Source organism: Eumetopias jubatus, unplaced genomic scaffold, assembly GCF_037043125.1.
Source record: "Eumetopias jubatus isolate StellerSeaLion01/CBP00866 unplaced genomic scaffold, mEumJub1_p1.0 scaffold_1, whole genome shotgun sequence".
In the NCBI taxonomy this organism is placed as follows: domain Eukaryota; kingdom Metazoa; phylum Chordata; class Mammalia; order Carnivora; family Otariidae; genus Eumetopias; species Eumetopias jubatus.
Genome location: NW_028274807.1, coordinates 214,248,409 through 214,262,456, shown reverse-complemented (window position 1 = coordinate 214,262,456; position 14,048 = coordinate 214,248,409). Strand labels below are relative to the sequence as shown.

General features: G+C 45.1%; 1 protein-coding gene across 4 annotated transcripts in view; it reads right to left on the bottom strand.

Moving 5' to 3' along the window:
* The window catches only part of RFX2 (regulatory factor X2), a 93,945-nt gene that overhangs the window by 41,274 nt on the left and 38,623 nt on the right, over window positions 1–14,048 (bottom strand). For all 4 annotated transcript variants that reach the window (XM_028126182.2, XM_028126184.2, XM_088017815.1 and 1 more), the window contains exons 2-3: window positions 2,364–2,476; window positions 794–883 (exon numbers count right to left, since the gene is read on the bottom strand). In XM_028126182.2, the coding sequence (XP_027981983.1) occupies window positions 794–883; window positions 2,364–2,468 (195 nt within the window). In that variant the 5' untranslated portion in view covers window positions 2,469–2,476. The remainder of the gene's footprint in view (window positions 1–793; window positions 884–2,363; window positions 2,477–14,048) is intronic.

Genomic DNA, 14,048 nt, shown 5'->3' with positions numbered 1-14,048 from the left:
AGCAATCTAAGCCGGAACCCCCTGGGGAGAGGGGTGTGCCGTCTGTTCCGGTTCCTAGAAACTGCACTGATTTTAATTTAGCATGTTACAGAGCTCAAGTGCGCAAACTCCAGCCCTCGGGCCAAATCTGGCCTGCCTCTTTCTGCAAATAAAGTTTTCCGGGCACACAGCCACGCCCTGCCACTTCCATCCACAGCTGCTTTCTCAAGACAGAGGCAGAGTTCAGCAGTGATGTCAGGGGCCGCTAGCCCGCCAAGCCGAAACATGTGCTGTTTGGCTTCTTCCAGAAAAGGTCTGCCCTCTGCTGCTCTAGGTCACCTGGGCTCTGTCCGAGCTGCTGATCTGTGCAGCTGTGTGGCTGGGGAGCCCTCGCTCTGAAGCTCTGTTCCGGGATCACTGGATTTCACAAGAAGCACTTCCTGGGTCATGGCATTGGTCTGAGGGTACGGCACTTGCTTCCCCAGCAAGTTCAGCGCTCCTTCAACCCAGAAACTGGGCTTCTCCATCTGTGTGTCTACCTTGGTAGCCCAGTGCTCTATCGAGGTGCTGGCTTGCACCCCGAATGCTGAATTTCTGGATGAATGAAAGATCGTCAGCTTTCTTGGCCTGTTGCAAACTCTCTGCAGTAAGATTCTTTTTTTTTTTTAAACATAGCTTCCGAAAGAACCTTCTGGTCGGGAACTGAAGATATTAAAGACAAAGGAACAGCAACAACAGGAAAGGATGCCTCGTTCAGAGAGGGCTCCAGATCGCTAAGGGCTAACGTGTCCCATGTCCCCTGTGCTGTGGTTACCTGCTGTGGCACCTGCTGGACCCTGGGGAGGGAGATCGGCTGCATCTGGGCTCCTTTGGGAGCCGAGCCCGCTGCCTGGACCAACACCCTCTAAAAGGGAAGGAGAGAAGGACGTTTAGACTTTAGCCAGAGTTTAGCCCTTAAAACAAACACAGATTACAACCAGAGCACCGCTACCTCCTCCACTGTCACCTCACAGAAACATAAGCAGGACTGACAGGAAGACAGGACGGTGCGCGCACACACACACACACACACACACACACTCGTTCGCGTGCACGCGCACACGCACCTCCACCTGCCCCCGCAGCTCTCCTTCCCCGGGGTCTGTTCTGCAAGGTGATGCGGGCTGTCCCTGGCACCAAGCTGAGAGGCCGGGTGAAAAGAAGGACCCTCCAGACAGCTGTCCACGCCACCTTCCCCCGTCCCTGGCACCAAGCTGGGGCTGGTGGCAGAACGTGGCCGCCGTGGTGGAAAGTTGGGCCGGAGGGTGCAGGGCGGGGAGGTGAAGCGTGAGGCGCACACCTGGCTAAGTGAGGCAGCAGGAATGCCTCTCCCTGGCAAGGGGCGAGGCACCCACTGTTGAGGGAAGGCAGGGTGGCCCGTGCGCATGAGTGCTTGTAGCTTTCCAGAAAGGGAGTGCCCCAAGTAAGCAGCAGGAAGTCTGCGTGAGGAACAGAAGAGACACCTGGGGGGGACTGGATGCATCTCTAGCAAGGATGGAAGGCCTGGAACTGGGGAGGGACACCGTGGCCATGGTGCGCCCCTGGAGGTGGGCCCCTGGCACCAGACAGCCAGGGGATGGAGGGCTGAAGGGTCAGCTTCAAGCGGGCAGGGACACGAATCAATTAGGCTACCACTGAATCTGATCATACCCCCTTGGCACCCTGAGAGAGGCTTGCAAGGCCCACGCGGGGGCTGCTATATTTGCAAGAAATAGAAGCTAAACAAGTCTGATTGTCCTTTCTAAAATGAATAAACCTCTCCGAGGTCTGCCTTTTTGTTTTTGCTGAATGCAGGGGCGTTTTCAGCTTCATCAATTCTGTCATGCTTCTAACTTCTGGAATCGTGCTCGTGGCGGGTCACACAGCCACGGTGGGCCACTGCACACGCCTCCAAGCTTCGTCTGTTCCACTGCCTCGGCTTTGTGTGGTCTTACGTCACTAACTTTATGTTTGCGTCTACGGTGTATTTCCATCCACGGCAGAAACCTGGAAGTCAGGAGCCTTCATGTGGGAAGTCTGCAAATTTTAAAGAATATATCCGTTCTAATGCTAGAATTCTAACTGATCTTTTGCCTTATCCATAAAGTCTTCCTGGGTAAAAGGGTTAATTCCCAGGTACGAGGAAACTTCCATTAAACGAGAGGAAGAGACTAAGTTGGTTTCTTTTCGTGTTTGTATCCTTGAGTCCTTGGTGGGACCTTTTCAACAAATAGCGACTGACATGTTAATTTGGGAAACCTCTCTCTGCTGACTCGGGTGTTTTTCAAAACCTAAGAGGATGTGCCTCCCGCCCCTGCACCGGCCACGCAGGTTTTCCCTGAGCAGCAGGCGGGCTGGTCTGTTACCTGCGGGGAGGCTGGTACTGGCGGGGCCGCAGGGGCCTGGGCTGCCGCTGAGGGACACAGAGTCACAGAAGCTGGCGAATCGGATCCACCCTCTGAATTCTGCATGCTCAGTTCTAAAGAAAGGCGGGAGAGAGATTGAGTGGAGCAGGGTTGCCATCACGAAACCCCAAGAGGCAACGTCAGACACGCACAAGATTGGTGAGTGGTTATTACCTAGTCTTCAAAATTCAAATGTATAAGGAGGACAGGGAAACAGGGGGCCCAGCTGCTCCTAGAAAGAGAGGGGGTGGGGCAGGAAATGCTTTTCCCAATATAAAACCAAAACTCGGCTCTGCAGGCACTTCTCAATGGCAGGCTGGGACAACTAACTCCTTCTCCCCTGGCCAGGCTGATCCGGCTGAACGACTTCCCAGCGCTCAGACAACTGTTTACTCCTTTATCCAGCAAATCACAAGCTCTTGATGGATGCCTGCCATCTGGGGAGATACTGTACCCCAAACGACAAGGGCGTTCTCCTAGAGCAGGGCTTTTTTCCCCCTCAGCACTGGGGACCGCCAGGGCCGGATCGTTCTTCATGTGGACCCCGGCATCCCTGACCTCTGCTCATTAGATGCCCAGAGCGCCGCTCTCCCCGCCCTGCCCCGCCGTCATGACAACCAAAAATATCTCCAGACACTGTCCAAGGGAGGAAAAAGGCGATACACAGTGGAAGTAAAGAAGCATTTTATCTTGGGCTGGATAGGAGCGCTGCCTTCTGTTCCCAGAGACCCTTGCCTATGAGAAAGCATAAAAGTGTATTTCTTTGCCACCAGATGCATATATCTTTCAAATAGGTAGTTTAAAAATTCTATATAGAAAGACTCATTTCATTTTTTTAAAGATTTTATTTATTTATTTGAGAGAGAGTGAGAGAGCAAAAGCAGGGGGCGTGGCAGAGGGAGAGGGTGAAGCAGACTCCCTGCTGAGCAGCGAGCCTGATACAGTGCTCGATCCAAGGACACTGAGATCATGACTGAGCCACTCAGGTGCCCCAAAAAAGACTCACTTCATACCAGGACAGCGCGGCAGATGATACAAAAAAATCATTCCATGAAAATGCTCAAGGGCAAACGGTCTTCACTCTTTAAGAACCGGCTGCTCTTGGCATTTGAGAAGCTGTTAAATATGCGAACTGCAGAGAGTGGGTGGCTCTGTGGGCAGGTGCACCCCCGTCCTGTGCACGTCCCCCCAACTGTCAAGTGGAGTCTCCCCACTTCTGCTTCATGGGGAGGCCTGAGCAGCACGGCGCACACCACACACTGCAGTGCCCAGGACGGACTGCCAGAAGTTTACATATGCTTCCCCAGCCCAGGAACTCCCACCTCTCACAACGAGGGAAGAAAGCAGAGAGCAGCGTGTGGGTGTTTATCTCTGAGTGTTGGCTTAACCCCATCTTCACCGATGAGGAATATTCTAGGACTCAGCCCATTCCTCTCCCAAAGCCTTTGGTACCATGAGAGCCACTGGATGGAACTGTGGATGTGTTGCCTGTGCCTGTGGTGGGTTCCCGGTTCCCGGACTCAGTCCTTACCACTAGATGTCCTCAGAGCCACGCGGGGACTGGCATCCCCTACTTTCTTCTCTTTTAGGGAAGGAGGAGATGGAGAATTTCCAATGTATATTTTCTGGGTCTCCAATTCTCTGCCTTTCTGATAATTCCCTGACCTTTGGAATTATTCTGTAGGAAGTTGCTTAATCGAGGTCTTATTTACAATTTTCCCCAATGTTGGAACCAGTCATCTGCACCCCACACACCACTTTTTTCCAATCTGAAGCCAGGAAGTGGGTCACTTCGGTGGTAGTGGGAGGAAATCGCTGGACTAGGGCTCTTTGTGGAGAGAATCCACTGGTCACAGAGTGGGAAAGCTGACTCAGAGGCCAGTTCCTTGTTCACAGGCAGAAATAATTGTGCTCCAAAGTCTAAGTCTTATTAAAACCAGGGGAGCCCGTGAGAGCGTGAGGCTCGACAGCGAGCCCATGCTTGGCTCACTGTGGCCAGAATGCAACTTCCAGAATGCAAGTTATTCAAGATCATGCCAGGTTTTCACACGAATGTGTTTCCTAGTTTAACACACTGTTTGCCATGTGCTGTTTGTCACACTGTTTAGTGCACGGTGTTTGGGCCAAGGGTCGCCAAAGCTTTTCTGCCAAGGACCAGAGACTTTTGGGTACATCTGGTCCTATTACAACTACTAGACTTTGCTGTCCTGGCACAAGAGTGGCTCGCTCACACACACACACACACACACACACACACACACACACACACACACACAGAATGATCCTGGTTGTGTTCTAATAAGACTTCATTTAGAAAAAAGAAAAGGTGACAGGCCAGGTTTGGCCTGTAGACCATAGCTGCTGGTCCTTGGTTAGTATAATTTGGGTTTGCTGAAGTGATGTGGGTTTGGAAGATGGGTAGAAAAATGTCACTGTCTGGATCAAAACCTTGAGGTCCAGGGGCCCTGGATCCAGTGCGGAGTCCTTGTGGCCACATCTCCCCAACATGACAGAACTGGAGGCGCCACAAGGGATGACCCAAACTGTCAGAGGAGGATGAAGCTGCCGGCATTTAAAGACAAATGGAATTATCATCTGGTCTGAAATGACAGCAGTGCTCCTGAAGGTTATAAAAGTCACAAATAAAATCGCCAAATCCTGGAAACTCAGGAGCCAGTTACAGCCCTTGAAACTGAAGACAGGAGTTTGGGCACAAGGGACAAGTCACTCTGGGGAGTTGTAGTGGGTGGAACAGTGACCCCCAAAACTCATGGCCACTCAGAATCTCTGAATGTGACCTTCTCTGGAAAGAGTGTCTTCGCAGACATAATCAAGGTAAGGATCAAGAAGAGGTCATACTGGAGTAGGGTGGCCCCGAAATCCAAGGACTATGTTCTTGTTACAGACAGAATGGGACACGCAGGGAAGAAGGCCATGTGATGATGGAAGCAGAAAGGTGGGATGCAGCAACATGCCAAGGAAGCCAAGATGGGTGGGGCCACCAGAAACCGGAGGAGGCAGAAAGGATGCTTCCCTAGAGGTAGCACAGCCCGCCGACACCTTCTGGTCTCCAGAACTGTGAGAGGACAAGTTTCAGTTGTTCCAAGCCACCCAGTCTGTGGTACTTAGAACGGTAGCCCCCGGGAACTCATGCAGGGATCCATATTATGAGCAGCACAGCTGGGACAAAAGCATCCCATGCAGTGGCTTCTGGGTAGTGCTTCAGTGCTGTGCACAACCTGGGCAGTTGATAAATATTTATCAAATGAATAAATACTTCAGTGTCTCCTTAGTATTACAGCCCATACCGAATTATACAAAATGATATATAGTGTTTCAGATAGTGAGAGTCTATATAAAGTTCCAGGACATTTACAGTCTACCTCGTTATTTTAAGGATGTGTAGGACTATTCTGGGAAATGTAATGACCTTTTGAGACTGACTGTTCTACTCCCCCTGAACACATCCCTTAATGTTAGCATCAGACAGACAGATGACAGACACCATGTGGGCCAGCCTGGCTGCTCCAGTATGTCGAGGGCATGAAATCCTTCCCTACCCATCTAAGATAACCAAGGTCATACGTTGCATATAAGCTGGTCCAGTTTCCTGAATTTTGTTTCTCTGAATTTCTTTTTATTTGGGTCTGTTAATCAAGGACTCCTAACACATCAAAGTTAAGGTTTTTAAGAAAATTGTTTATTAAGAGGTATGCAACAGCACTGGCTTTCAGTAATGGTGGAGCAGATTGGATGGACTAACCCTCCTGCAGATAACAGTTAAAAAATCTCGACAAAATATTAAAACACACAACACTTACACACACACACCCACACACACACCTATTTAAAGACATTGGGGGGTGATCAAAGCAGGCAGACATTGCCCGGGAGTCCAACCTTGAAAGACCTCTGTCACAGTCAGACCAGTGATTCTGAATTTTTGCCAGGGGCATGCCCCGGTCCATGAATGCTTAGGTGGCAGAAAGCAGCAATCTGGTTGTCTTGAAGTGTGAGAGGAGACAGTTCAGAATATTAGGGGGAAGTCCTGGAAGAGAGAGAGCCACAGAGGGGGAAAGCCCCGAGATCTGCCAAGAGTCTATCCAAATCTTTAGCCAACTGACTAACCTACACTTGTGTGGGGAAGACACCAGGGGTTTGGGAGAAAAACCAGCAGCTCAAAGATGAACAAACTTAGGGGAGATTTCAGCTGCTGCTGAAAAAGATATACTTGCATGAGGGGCAGGGTTTGAGTCTAGCCAAGATAAACACTAGCAGGAGGAACACAACAGAATCCAGAAATTCTACAACATAGCATTCATGATATCCAGGACCCAATAAAGACCATGAACTAGGAGAAGAAATAGCTACGACCCATGCTCAAGAAAAAGAAGGGAGGAGTCAGTTATAACCGAACCATGAGAATCCAGGTGGTACAGATAAAGCAGCTCCTAAAAATATGTCCAAGAACTTAAAGGAAGTTATATGCACAATAAATGAACATATAGGAATCTCAGTGGGGGAGGACAAACTATTAAAAAAACAAGTAGAAATTCTGTAGCTGAAAAGTGCAATAACTAAAATGGAAATTTCACCAACTACACTTAACAGCTGATTAGAAATGGCAGAAGGAAGAGTTAGTGAACTTGAAGAGAGATCAATGGAACCCAATCTGAAGAACTAAGAGGGGAAAAACTGGAGAAAAACGAACAGAATATGCAATCTAACATATATGTCACTGAAATCCCAAAAGAAAAGGAGAGAATGGGAGAGGAAAAAGATATATCTCTTAAATTTGGTGAAAGACATCAACTTACAGATCCAAGAATTTCAACAAAGCCCAAGAATGATAAATGCAAAGGAAACCAACTTAGATGCGTCATATTTAAACTGCTAAAATTAAAAAAAGAAAAAATCTTGAAAGCAGCCAGAGAAAAACTACATATTATATTAAAAGGAACAATAGCATGGATAACTGACTTCCATCAGTGACAATGGTGACCAGAAGACAATGGGATGACGTATTTAAAGTGCTGGGGGAAAGCTGTCAACCTAGAATTCCATATCCAGCAAAACTATTCTTAAAAGAAAGGTGGGACAAAGACATTTTATGGTAAACAAAACTTGAGAAATTTTGTTGCCTACACTATGAGAAACACAAAAGCAAGTTCTTCAGGGTGAAGGGAATTAACACCAGACGGTAAACTTGGATCTACAAGAAGGAATAAAGATCACTTGAAATTAGGGTGCCTGGGTGGCTCAGTCGTTGAGTGTCTGCCTTCGGCTCAGGTCATGATCCCGGGGTCCTGGGATCGGGTCCCACATCGGGCTCCCTGCTCCGCGGGAAGCCTGCTTCTCCCTCTCCCATTCCCCCTGCTTGTGTTCCTGCTCTCTCTGTCTCTGTCTCTGTCAAATAAATAAATAAATTCTTAAAAAAAAAATCACTTGAAATTAGAAATATGTGGGTAATTACAAAAGACTGTATTTTTCCCTTCTTTTCTCTTAATTTCTTTAAAATACATCTATTTAACAAAAAATTATAACACTCTATTGTGTGTTTTTGTAACATGTAGCAGTAATCTATGCAACAATAATAGCACAAAGGAATGGGGAAGGGTAAATGGAATTAGACATGCAAGGTTCTTGTATTTTACAACATGTAGTAGTCTTATTTGTGATAAGTTATGTAATCTCTAAGGTAATCTCTAAAAAAAAAAAAAAAACCCAAAATATATAGCTTAAAAATTAACGAAGTTACAAGTAAATGAAATGCTAAACATATTTGTCCTCAAAAAAGGCAGCTAATGAAGAACAAAGGAACAAAATCCAGATGAAACAAATAGCAAAATGGCTTTCCTAATTCAGATACACTAATAATTACATTAAGTGTAAAAAGATTAAACATTTGAATGAAAAGACAGAAATGGTCAGCTTCAATTAAAAAAAAACAAACCAAGATTCCATGATATGCTGCCTTTTTAAAAGAAACCCTCTTTTTATTTTTAATTTTTTGAAAGATTTTATTTATTTGAAATAAATAAAATTTGAAAAGAGATTTGAAAGAGAGAGGAGTGCATGCAAGCGGGGGGGGGTGGGGTAGAGGGCAGAGAGAGAGGGAAAGGGAGAATCCCAAGCAGACTCCACACTTAGAACAGAGTCCCCATGTGGGACTCGATGCCATGACCCTGAAATCATGACCTGAACTGAAACCAAGAGTTGGATGCTCAACCGACTGAGCCACCAAGGCACCCTGAAACACTCATTAAATACAAAGACACACATGGATTAAATACAAAGGCACACATGGGTGGAAAGTAATAGAATGGAAAAAGATATACCATGCAAACTCTAATTAAGCTGGAGTGGCTGTAATAATGAGACAAAATTCCTTCGAGACAAGGAACATGACTAGAGATAATGAGGGAGGGACATTCCATCCTGATAAATTGATAATGACATAATCGTTATAGAAGGTGTATGCACCTAGTAGTATAGCTTCAAAATACACAAAGGAAAAATTAACAGTACTAAACTAAAGGAAAAAATAGACAAAGAGTCACAGCTGGAGATTTTAGACACTCTTCTCTCAGTAATTTTGATAGAAACTAAACAAAAACACCAGGAAGGATTTATCTGGGTGACACTATCCACCACAGTGGTCTGACATTTATAGAGCACAACAACCCAAACCTGCACGTTCTTTTCAAATGTACAAGGAATATTCACTAAGATGGGCCATATTCTGGGCCACAAAACAAGTCTCAATACGTTTCAAAAGACTGAATTATACAGAGCATATATGTATTTTGACAACAAGAGAATAAATTAGAGGTCAGTAAGATGTCCAGAAAAATGCTAAATATTTAGAAAATTTAAGATACACCTCTAAAATAACCCATAGGCAAAGAATAAACCATAAAAGAAATTAGAAAATATTTTGAACTGAATAATAATGAAAACACCATATATCAAAATTTAGGGATGTATCTAAAGCAGTGCTTAGAGGGAAATGTTTAGCTTTATAAACAAATTAGGAAGAATGGTTTAAAAGTCAATCATTTAAGTTTTCAGCCTTAGGAAGCTATATAAAGACAAGCAAATTAAACTTAAGCAGAAAAAAGGAAATAATAATAAAAAAAGAAATAAAACTGCACAAACCATGGAGAAAATGAACAGAACCAAAATTTCCCCCAAACTGAAATTTCTTTGAGAAAGAAATGAACTATAAAAGCCACGAAAAGACATGGAGGAAACATAAATTCATACTATTAGGTAAAAGTAAATCCATATGTGCTGTATGATTCTAACAATATGACAATTCTGGAAAAGGAAAAACTATGGAGAGGGTAAAAAGATCAGTGGTTGCCAGAGGTTTAAGGGGAAGGAGGGATGAATCGGTGGAGCACAGAGGATTTTTCGGGTAGAGAAATTACTCGGTGTGATACTATTAATGGTGGACACACATCATTATACATCTGTCCAAACCCAGAGAATGTACAACATTATGAGGGAACCCTGATGTCAGTTATGGACTTTGGGTGATGACGATGTGTCATGTCAGTGCAGGTCTCAACTACAAATGAACCATTCTGGTGGGGTATGTTGATAAAGGGGGACGCTAGGCATGTGTGAGGGCAGAGAGTACACAGAAAATCTCTGTACTTCCTTTCAATTTTGCTGTGAGCCTAAAACTGCTCTAAAAAAGATAAAGTCTGGGGCGCCTGGGTGGCTCAGTTGTTAAGCGTCTGCCTTCAGCTCAGGTCGTGAACCCGGGGTCCTGGGATCGGGTCCCACATCAGGCTCCTTGCTCAGCCAGGAGCCTGCTTCTCCCTCTGCCTGCTTGTGCGCTCCCTCTCTCTGTGTCACATAAATAAATAAAATCTTAAAATAAAAATAAAAATAAAAATAAAAAAGATAAAGTCTTAGAAAAAAGATTGACAACTCCCTATAAAAGACTGATAAGAGAAAGAAAAAAAAACCCAAACTGCCAATATAAAAAATGAAATGAGATATACCATTACAAATCTTATAGAACCCCAAATCATAAGGAACGCTTATGAACAGCTTTAGCCAATAAATTCACCAACTTAGATCAAATGAACATGTTTTGGGGAAAAACACAACATACCAAAACTGACACAAGACGAAATAGAAAATGTGAATGGCATATTAGCAAAGAAATTGAATATGTTATTGAAAGCCTCTTCACAAAGAAAACTTCAGGCACAGAGCCTTTCACTGTTAAATGGATAAAACACTGAAAAAGGAATTAATACACAAATTTCATCAGAAAATACAGAAAGGAATACTTCACTCATTTTAGGAGGTCATCAAAACCCTGATGCCACAACTTGATAAAGATATTACAAGAGAAGTATTTAGAACAATGTCTCTCATGAACATGTATGCAAAAATGATACAAAATATTAATAAATCAAAGCCAGCAATATAAAACTAATAACCCATACTTACATTTTCAACTGCTTTTTTTCCCTAATGAAGCCCCAGCTCCTTTCCTCCTCAAATGATTTTTCACAAAGGTGTCAAAGCAACTCAATAGAGAAAGGAAAGTTGTTTAAATAAATGATATATCCACATGGGAAGAAGAAAAAAAATGAACTTCAATCCCTAGCCTATACCACACACAAAAATGATTTTAAATTAGATCATAGACTTACACATAACTAAAACTATAAAACTTCTAGGAGAAAACATAGGGGCATAGGCAAGAGTTTCTTAGACAGAATACAGAAAGTAATAAGTACGACCAAAGAACTCGATAAATTAGATTTGTGAAAACTGAAAACTTCTGTTCATTAAAAGACTTCAAGAACACAAATCAGGGGTGCCTGGCTGTCTTAGTTGGAGGAGCATGTGACTCTTGATCTTGGGGTCATTAGTTCGAGCCCCATGTCAGGTATAGAGATTACTTAAAAAAAAATAAAAATAAATAAATAAACAAATATTTTATTCATTTATTTGAGAGAGGGAGCAGAACGAGAGAGAGAGAGCACAAGCAGGGGGAGAAGCAGAGGGAGAGGGAGATGCTGACTCCCTGCTGAGCAGAAAGCCAGACTCGGGGCTCGATCCCAGGACTCTGGAATCACAACCTGAGCCAAAAGTAGATGCTTAACCGACCGAGCCACCCAGGTGCCCCTAAATAAATAAACTTCTTAACAACATCACACAAATCAGTAAGCCACGGTCTGGGCTTTGCAAAAAATATTTGCAAAACATGTACCTGACAAAAGGCTTTTATCCACAATATGTAAAAAGCTCCTACAATTGAATAATAAAAAGACAACCTAATGGGCAAAAGACTTTAACAGGCTCTTCACAAAGATACCCAGATGCCCAACAAGTATATGAAATGGTGCTCAACAGTGTTAGTCACTAGGGAAATGCAAATTAAAACCACAATGAGATACCAGTAAACCCTTGCTAGAATGGCTAAAATAAAAGTCTCGCAACAACCAATGTTGTAAGCACAGGGAGAAATCGTATCTCTCACACACTTGTGGGAATGTAAAATGATACAATCATGTCAGAAAAAAGGTTTGACAGTTTTCTAGAAAGTTAAGCCCACCTTTTAGCCCAGAATTCCTCACCGAGGTGTTCATCCAGGAAATATGGAAACACATCTCCAAAAAAAAAAAAAAAAAAAAACCCAAAAAACCTGTACACCCAGGTTTACAGCAGTTTTATTCACAACAGCCAAAAAGTGCAAAAACCCAAATGCCCCTAATCAGGAGAGGAGATGAGAAATTGTAGATTGTACTAAGTTAAAGATGCAGATTGTAATCCCTAAAGCAACCACTTAAAAAAAAATACAAGAGATGCGGCTAAAAAGCTAATAGAGGAGTACTCCCTAGGTATTATTAATACAAAAGGATGAACTCCGATATACACAACCCCCAGGTGAATCTCCAAGTCATTACACTGAGTGAAAGAAGCTGTATCCAAAAGAGTACAATGATGTAGAACAGACAAAACTAACCCAAGGTTTAAAAGAAAAATCAGATCAGTGTAGAGGGGGCAGGAACCGAGGGGAAATGGACAGGCAGGAACTTTCCAGGGAGGTGGACGGACACATTCTCCATGAGAACAGGGTGTGCGTTCCATGGAATACCCATTTGTCAATATTAGACAGTCAAGATTTGTGCATCTACGGTATGTAAATTTTAACCTGAAAAACTGTAAAAATAGAATCATGGAGTGGAGGGTTAGGGGCGTGTGGGTATAAGGGGCACAAGATGGCAGAGTAACGATCACTGTACAGCCCGGTGACAGCTGCACCCGGTTCATTATACTGTGTGTTGATTTTGTAGATGTTTGAATTTTCCATACCAAAAAGTTAAATAAAAAACCCACCTGGCAAACAGTTTGCAGCTCCAAAGGGTAAGTGCCAGCATATTTTATCACTGCCTTCCTTCACAAGCTCTGGTTTGCTATGCTAGCAGCCCTTGGAGATGAAAACAGTAGGTTGGGTGGTCCCTCTAGAAAGTGTGAGGCTGGATCTGAGTGACCCCTCCACCTGGCAGAACAGGGGCCAGCCAGTAGGGGAAGCGAGAGGGCTGGCCCCGCGGATAAGGGCACCAACCAGCCACATTCAGTGGGAAGTTTGGGAATCCCTAAATTCTGCTGGTCAGGCTCCTAGTTGACGGCAGTCCCCTGAGACCCCCTAGACACACTCTCGTAGGTCTATGTGCGGGTCTGCGCTTCTGCTGTGAACTTGAACTTCAACAGGAACTGGGTGGGAATCATTCAGTGACTGTCTTCCCCGCTTGCTCGATCAGCTTCATTTGTCCTCTCTCCTGTTTCTCTGCCCAAGGCCAGGGCCTGAGCATTCTTTCCCTGACTCCCTTCATCTGTGGCCACTCTCGACTGGGTCCCAGGGGCCTCAGGATGGCCAATAAAAAGGAGAGAGGCCTCGAATACGAGCCATTGCCCAGCTTGGTGAGGTTGGCCCCAAGCTCCCGTAGCTCAGAAACACACCCAGTGTGTTGTTTGTAAGCCTAGCACGTTTCATTGGCCATCTGGTCCCAGATGAAGACACACTTGAGGAATGAAGTGGGCAAGCGAGGCTTCACTGGATCGTGGGGAAGGCACAGTGGACCCGGGGACGCTGCTGGGGACACTCAGCAGGGGGAGCTGGTGCGAGGTGTCGGCCCCCCCCCACACACACACAGTGAGGGGCAATGGCGGGGATCACACCCGATGAATGGATCTGCCCGGGGCACAAAGGGAAGAGGCTTCTGTTTACAGGAAAAATACTCCGGTTGCCTAGTAACCAGTAATGACAGGAAAGGAAACGCAGAAAAAGCTGAGGGCAGTTCTGGGCCCTGCTCCTGGCTGGGCGCTGACTCACCGCGACCTGAAGCAATCTCATTTCTATTCCTGTTCCTCCATATGCCAAGCAGAGGGGTCACCTGCCTTACATAGGTCTCATGGTATTTGGAAAACATCTTGTCATCTTCTCAGTAAGGAGCAAAGAGCAAGCACAGCGGGTTTTAGTTCCCTTCGTTCTGATTGGCCAGTTAACTTCCGCTTTGGGGAGACACATGGCCTTTTCCTTTTCCTTTGGGGAAAGACGCATGGCCTCCTCAAAGCTAGCGGTTCATGCTCTCCTGGCGCGGGGCGGCACCT